The 7,643-nt window shown below is 39.1% G+C and overlaps 2 protein-coding genes across 3 annotated transcripts in view; both read right to left on the bottom strand.

Moving 5' to 3' along the window:
* LOC103373348 (P2Y purinoceptor 14-like) overlaps positions 1-7,643 on the bottom strand; it is a 25,394-nt gene that overhangs the window by 5,100 nt on the left and 12,651 nt on the right. Inside the window, exons 2-3 of one of the 2 annotated variants that reach the window (XM_008303217.1) lie at positions 532-652; positions 200-459 (exon numbers count right to left, since the gene is read on the bottom strand). In XM_008303217.1, coding sequence (XP_008301439.1) covers positions 200-459; positions 532-648 — 377 coding nt within the window. In that variant the 5' untranslated portion in view covers positions 649-652. Of the gene's footprint in view, positions 1-199; positions 460-531; positions 854-7,643 lie in introns of those variants that run through there. The other variant, XM_008303216.1, reaches the window with a different exon arrangement.
* The window catches only part of LOC103373349 (P2Y purinoceptor 14), a 16,967-nt gene continuing 16,029 nt past the window's right edge, over positions 6,706-7,643 (bottom strand). Inside the window, exon 4 of the mRNA XM_008303218.1 lies at positions 6,706-7,541. The gene's annotated coding sequence lies outside the window, so the exon portion shown is untranslated. The remainder of the gene's footprint in view (positions 7,542-7,643) is intronic.

Raw genomic sequence — 7,643 nt, 5'->3', positions numbered from 1 at the left:
GAAGACCTTTTATAAATCTATGAAAGAACCAAAACACGATTGTTTTTTGTGTAACCATCGTATAAAATTCAGAGTTCTGGGAGTCACTAGAAGTTCAAGGCTGACACGGTACACGTGGTCTTTACGTGGATGTCAACTTTCGTTCACGACTCTTCCTGAAGGACTAAAACCAGAACAGCCTGCAGGGCCACCGTCCTACCTGTTGGCAGCAATGTAGCCCATGAACAGGATGCTGGCGTACATGTTGAGGTAGAAGGCAGAGGCGCCGAAGTTGCAGTAAACCAGGCGGATGTGGATGGAGTCGGAGGCGTAGTACGCGACTTTGACGGGCAGGCAGAGGCTGAGCAGGAAGTCGGCGGCCGCCAGGTTCTTCAGGTAGATGGTGACGCAGCCGGCCGACTGCTGCTGAGATCCGCAGAAGTAAAACCTCAAGGTGAAGCCGTTCAGCACCAGACCCACCTGCAGGGTCACAGCGTTTAGTCGAGACTCAACCCAACACATCCCGACGCCGCTTCGTCATCGTGAACTCACCAGAAACACCAGGCTGTAGATGACCACGAAGAAGAAGCGGGCCGAGGTGTTGGCCAGGTCGCAGGGCTCGGTCACGTTGGTTCCGTTGGTCGGCGCCGCTCCTCCGAGGTCGGCCATGGTTCTGGGCTCAAGAACAGTGATGCTACAAAATCAGTCTGAACAAAGCAACTGCTCAAGAAGAAAGTGGCTGGTCATTTTAAACTGTATTTTCTGAACCGCGTTACTGTTATCTTGCTGGTTATTACAGTTTTGTTAAATTTACAGATAAAAAACTATTTTCATTTCTAACAAAGTGTTAAATAGAAAATCAGGCCAAAACTGTAATAAAAAAAATTGTCTACACCAAAAATCTGCCTTTTTAGAAAATAATAATTTGTATTTTTACAACATGTGACCATCAAATTACAACATTTTTGCTTTATTTAGATCAGAAAAATATATATAATGTGAATTATAGTTGCCTTTATTTGAAGGAAACATGCATATTAAGGACTTGAAAAGGGCTAATTTATTTTTTTTTAAACTAGAATTTTAACCATTTTTATTAAATTACAGATAATATCTCCTAAAATCACAAATGGAGCCTCAAGTTACATGTTCACTGTCATGTCAAACATCTCCATATTAAAAAATAGTTATTTGGTCTTTCACAATATGTGACATTCATAAGGACTGACAAATAGTTTCTTTGTTCCATTTTTTTTGTCAAATTACAGATAAAATGTAATAAAATCAAAGACAAAAGCATTAGTTTACACGTTGACAGTAAAACAAAAATACAGATCAAAGCTGTAAGTAGCACTGACATCAAAAATCTGTATTTTAAATATTGTAATCTGGTTTTTAACAGTGTGTGGCTGTAAAATTATACCGTTACTGTATTCAAATCATTATTTTACTGAACTGACTGTCATGTTTGAATATTACGGTATTGAACAGTCTTTTCGGGTATTTTTTTCTGACACCTTTGCTGCTAGATCTCACTTTGTTTTGTTATTATTATTTCTTGACTCAGACTAAAAGCTATTTTCAGACGGGTTCTAGTTTGGGTTTGTGGCCTCAAACATTTCTGAAGAGGAAGTCCGTTTGACACGAATGTTTCCTCTTTATTCTCATCAACACATTGACTAGTGGACCATCTGAAAAAGTGAAATGAAATCTGATTGTTGAAGTTTAACCTAATTTTTACAAGTTCATTCAGAAGGATTGAAAAAAAAAAAAAGCAGCCAGTTAGCTTAGCTTAGCTGTTAGCCTTGTTCTGCTCAGTCAGTCCTCTCAAATGCTGTTTTCCGAAACTATTCCTTTAATTTTTAATTTGACTTTTGCTTAAAAAATGCTATTTATTGCTCTGAACGCTCACATCTCTGCTTTCTGTGTGTTGCAGCTTGTGTTGCATCAGCGTTTACCTCAAAGCTGCAGCCTGAAACCACCAGTCAACATGTGGTAAACAGCAGCAGATAGTTCACTGCAGTGCAACCCTGTTCGTGATCTGACTGCGCAGCAGGAACCTTTGTTCGAGCTGAAGTCACTGTCCTGTAGTGGTGACCTATATCAGAGAAAACACCTAAAACCTGCAGGCAGTCATCAAGAAGGTCACATCATCTGCATAGAAAAATACATCACAGATTTGCACTTTTACCTTTGGAGTCTACAAGCATGTGTTTACATGCATTAGCGTTCAAAAAAGCATTATTTTTCTCGCGCTTTGTACTGCTTTTCTTAACTGCAGTGGCGTTAACAATCACACTGAAGGCCATTGTGTAGTAAATAAACAAGAATATACAGTTAAACTAATTATTTCTGCCCGTCTGGACGATAATCTGCACGAGTTATTTAGGCTCAAAGTTTTGGTTTTGATCACAGGGTTGCATTTTTTCCTTTGCATTATTTAAACTTCCACCTCCAGTAATGTAACATTTGGTAAATATTTCTGAAAATGTAAAGTTTATAAAAGTTTGCGTTCAGATTATCTAATTTTGAAATTATTAGTTTTAGGAAGTGGGATGTTTTTAATGTTCAACTCATATACCAAAGCTCAAAAATGTTTTAAAACAGTAATAATGAAAATAGAAATGCACCTAAATTGAAGAATCATGATGTTAATACTCAAATAAAAGTATCAGTTTAGGAAAATTTGCAATATTGAACAGTTAAATAACAGCAATCGTAGGTGCTGCGTTCTTATCAGATCATCTGAAAGCAGTTCTGCCCAACAAATATTCAACATACTGTACATGCAGTCAGTCGTGGAGTAATTCACATCATCTGCATAGAAAAACACATATTATAAACATTTAAAATTCAGATTTCTGACTATTTTTTGGAAAGTGTGATGTTTTAAATGCCTGATTCAGATTTTAAAGCTTTAAAATTGGAAAGAATTCATTGTCAAAGCTAACTAAAATAGTACAAAATTAGCTAAATTTATTTATTTTAAATTTGAAAAACAAAATAAAAGTACCAGTTTAGGAAAATGTGCAATACTGAGCAGGTAAATAAAAGTAGTAAGTAGTACTATGTCCTTGTCAGACACTAAATAAGTCCAGCTGAGCAAGTATTCAAATATACTGTCATGGAGTAAATCACATCATCTGCGTAGAAAAAAATCTCTGAATATTCCTACAGCAGCGAGTCACAATCTGATAAATGCTCCTGTTTAATGAAAACAGACGTGAGGAGTTCTTTTGTTTCGACTCCTCACAGTGAAATCGTTTCTGACTGAAGCTTTTTAAATCATCTGTGCAGCGTTTTTAAAGCCTGAAATGTTGGGAACCACATTAAAGGTGGGAAACACGAACCACAACCAGAATGCTTTCCTGTCGACTGAAACCGCAGGAGGAGAAGCACCTGCTTGAGGATTTCATATTATTTTGATGTTAGCTGCTGCACATCAGTAAGCTGATAACGTTGCCAATATGTGAAGCTTTCTAAACCACAGCAGATAGCAAACACAAGAAAAAGCAGCTGTTCCATCTTTAAAAACAGTTTTATCTGCTGTAACTCAGAGTAGCAAGACTAACCGGTGCAGCAGAGGTACAAAGAGCAGATTCACCTGCAGGACTCACCTGTCTGAGCGTCTGTCTGAGTGAATGTGTTGAGAAACACAGTTTGACTTCCTCCTGCACAGCGTTGACATCAGGAAGGACCAACCGTACAGAGAAGGAGGGGCAGAAACAACACTGGGCTGTTTATAACCGGCTCAACTTCTGAACGTTCTCCTCATTTGCAAGTCAAAACCCTGTTTTCCTGAACGACAGGACGAGTTCCCCAGAGAGGAAGCATTTGATGATGTGATGACGTCTGAGCAGGAGGATTTATCAGAAAACTGCTCCACACCTGCTCAAACACCGAGACAGGAACTGGTCCAAAATGTGCCACAAAACCAAAAACCAGGAGCTCAAAGAGGCTGAAAGGCTTCAGGAGACGGCAGTGTTTGGTTCTGTTCCAGAAATACTGACAAAACTGACGCGCTGGGATCAACTCATTAGTGTGTGCATCAGTTCTAGGATTTATTGTTTTCATACACTGGTTTCAGACCAGGTTTAGACTGGTTTCAGACCTGGTTTAAGTCTGACTTCAGACTGGTTTCAAGCCTGGTTTCAGACTTGGTTTTTGGCTGGTTTTACACCTAGCTTTAGACTGGTTTCAGACTAGGTTTTATACTGGTTTCAGACCTGGTTGTGGACTGGTTTTGGGCCTGGTTTTAAACTGGTTTCAGACTTGGTTTCAGGCTGGTTTCAGACCTAGCTTTATACTGGTTTCAGACTGGTTTAGGGCTGGTTCTATACTGGTTTTGAATTCTTGCTTGGTTTGGGACTAATCTAGACTTTGTTGTGGACTGGTGTGAGACCTGGTTTGTGACTTTTTGACTTTGGATCAACTCTATTATTTTGGGTAAATTACTCATTATTTTGTGTCCTGGTTGAAGGATTTATTGTTTTGAAGCATTTTATTCAGTTTATTGTTTATCATAATTCAGTTTAATTCATTCCACAGTTGTTGTTTTTTAATTGTACAGACGTTTATTTCTATGCAGGGAACATTTAAAATGTTTTCTCTTGTGCTGGTTTCAGACCTGGTTTGGTATTTTGTATTTATACTGGTTTTGGATTAATTTACAACTGGGACTAGACTAGTTTCAGACGTGGTGTGGGACCTTGTTTCAGGATGGCTGTTTGTTGGTTTAGGACTGTTTTTAAACTGGTTTCAAGTCTGGTTTGGGACCCGGCTTAAGACTGGTTTTTGGCTGATTTTACAAATGGTTTGGTACCTGTGTTGGGGACTGGTTCTACACTGGTTTGGGACTTGCTTTTAGACTGTTGTTCTCCTGGTTTCAGAAAAGTAGACGGAAAAGAGTTTATTTCTAGGTATGAGACTCACGTGGGCTCTTATCACTCAGCTGATGTGTTTCTGAGAAACTACCAGAGGTTCTAACTGTTTATCTTTAATTTGTGGTTTTAACAGCAGCAGCAGAACGAGAGATGATGATCGCAGATACTGTCGTTGTAATGAATGTTGTAACCGAGGTTACCTGCTGCCCTCTGCTGGTCATACTGCAGAAATACACACCTGTCGAGTGGAAAAGTTGGAAATCAGCTGCAGCTCTTTGTGGACTTTCTGGATCTGTGGCTACTTTATTAGATGATGAATGTGTTTGTCATTAATCTGTTCATTAAAACCCCAAATAATATTCCTTAATTTACTATTACTTTGCCCCAAACTCATAATTAAGCTCAGAACTAAACTGAATTAAATTAAGTTAAATTTAAAAATAATTGTTTTTTATTTGCTATCTGGAAAACATAAATGTCAGAGTTTAAAAAAAACTTCATAGGAATTCTTTAAAATGTCACTTATTTGTTTCTGAAGGTATTTCATATTTATAAAGTGAACCAAAAAGTCCTGATTCCTTTATTCATTCTAAAATGTTGCCACAAATTATAACTAAAGAAAACAAGCTAATAAATACATTTTAAAAATGTTCTTAATTTATTACCTGGTAAAATTAAAGTTAAAAAATTTGAAAACTCAATAAGAATCCGTCAGAATATTATTTATTTGCATGTAGAGGTGTTTCACTCCTGTCAAGGGAACCAAAAAGCCAATAACAGGTTAAATTACGTCTCTCTGCCCCCTGGTGGCCATAGTGTGTTACTACACCTGTGTCTGTTTTTTAGATTTGAGTATTTTGGGGGCTGTTTCCCATCAGTCATAGTAAACATTTACTCTCTGAGGCCCGTGTATTGTGTGTTTAATGTTTTTATACTAGTTTCAGACCCAGTTTCAGACTTCGTTTTAGATTTGGTTTGGAACTGGTTCAGTAACTGGTTTTAGACTGGTTTTGGTGAATTTCTGTCCAGTTCGGGATTTGATTTGGGACCTGGTTTAAGGATGGTCATGGGCTGCTTATGAATGGATTTTTTACTGTTTTACACTGGTTCAGGATTTGGTCTTTGATTGGTTTCAGAGTGGTTCTTGACTGGTATCAGACCTGGTATGTATTCTGGTACTGGACTTAGATTTAGACTAGTTTCAGACTGGTTTTTGATCCGTTTGGACTTAGTTTTAGACTAACTTTGACCTGTTGTTATACTGGTTTCAGACTGGTTTTGAAACTGTCTTGGGACTTGGTTTAAGAATGGTTGTAGGCTGGTTTGGGTCTGGTTTGAGAATGGTTTCAGACCCAATCCAGATCTGAAACCAGTCTAAACCCAATACAAAACCAGAAAATAACCATCCTTAATCCATGTTTCAAACTTGTCTAAAACTTTGTCTTTGACTGGTTTTGGTCTGACTTTTGCTGGTTTGACAACTGGCCTATGGATGCTTTGGTACTGGTTTGGGACTGGTTTAAGACCTGGTATGTATTCTGGTTCTGGACTTTGTTTTAGACTGGTTTCAGACTGGTTTTTGATCCGTTTTAGATTGGCTTTGGTTTGAGACTTCGTTCTATGTTGGTTTGTGCTGTTTTTAAACTGGTACCACAATTAGGTTTGGCCTGTTACTGGTTTTGACTCGGGCTGGATGCTTGACACAGTTTATATCCACAACCTGCAGCATCTCTTTGGCCTCTTTACTCTGTTTTATCTCGTTTCTGCTTTGATGAAGTCTGACACCTGCAGAATGTAAACAGATCATGTTTTCTGGGGTTTCCTCAGACGAAGGACTCGTGACTTCAGAGCCACAAAACCAGACCAGCTGAGTTTATTGAGAAGTTAAACATTGATGGTATCGTGATAAACTCTGTAGCAGAGTCGCAGGTTTGATGCCCAGTCATCACTGTTCAGTTTCACTTCCACGCCACCTCTTCCTTCCTGTTTCTTTCCTTTCTGCTCTTCAACATTAAATAAAACTAAATCAAGCTGTTTCTACTGTTATGTACATAAAAAATACACATTTATTTACTGTTAAACATTTTTTAAAAAAACCTTCACATTTATACACATTTCTGGAAAATAATAATAAAAATAACATCCTGAAAGTCACGTTCACAGTTAAATGTACAGTCTCAGTTTGGAACACCTGTGTTTCCATGGCAACACACTAAAGTCATCGGCCAATGATGAAGGCAGTGCAGTGTGGATGAAAGCTGCTGGAAGAAAAGATTGCTGTTCCTAAAAGTCCTCTCCTGTGACTGTGTCCTCTCCTCGCCGCTTAATGTTGCTCAGATATGGCAGTGATAAGCGACCTCTTCCTCTCCTTGCCTCCTTGCCTCCTTTCCTTGTCTCTTTGTCTAGTTGCCTCATTGCCTTCTCTCCTTGTCTCCTTGCCTGTTTTCCTAGATGTTGCTCAGATTCTGGGTGGTGGCCAGCAACCTCCTCCTCTCCTTGTCTCCTTTCCACCTCCCCTTGCCTCCTTGCATCCTCTCCTTGTCTCATTACCTCCTCTCCTTGTCTTCTTGCCTCCTCTCCTAGATGTTGCTCAGACTCTGGGCTGTGGGCAGGAACCTCCTGCCCTTCTTCTCTACTTGCCTCCCTTTCCTTGTCTACTTGCCTAATCTCTTTGCCTCCTCACATCCTCTGCCTTGTCTCTCTGCCTCCTCTCCTTCCCTCCTTGCATCCTCTCCTTGTCTCTTTGCCTCCTCTCCTTCCCTCCTTGCATCCTCTCCTTGT

This window comes from Stegastes partitus, unplaced genomic scaffold, assembly GCF_000690725.1.
Source record: "Stegastes partitus isolate 25-593 unplaced genomic scaffold, Stegastes_partitus-1.0.2 Scaffold1960, whole genome shotgun sequence".
NCBI lineage: Eukaryota > Metazoa > Chordata > Actinopteri > Pomacentridae > Stegastes > Stegastes partitus.
The sequence above is the reverse complement of the archived record's forward strand: the minus strand, read 5'-3'. Positions and strand labels throughout refer to the sequence as shown.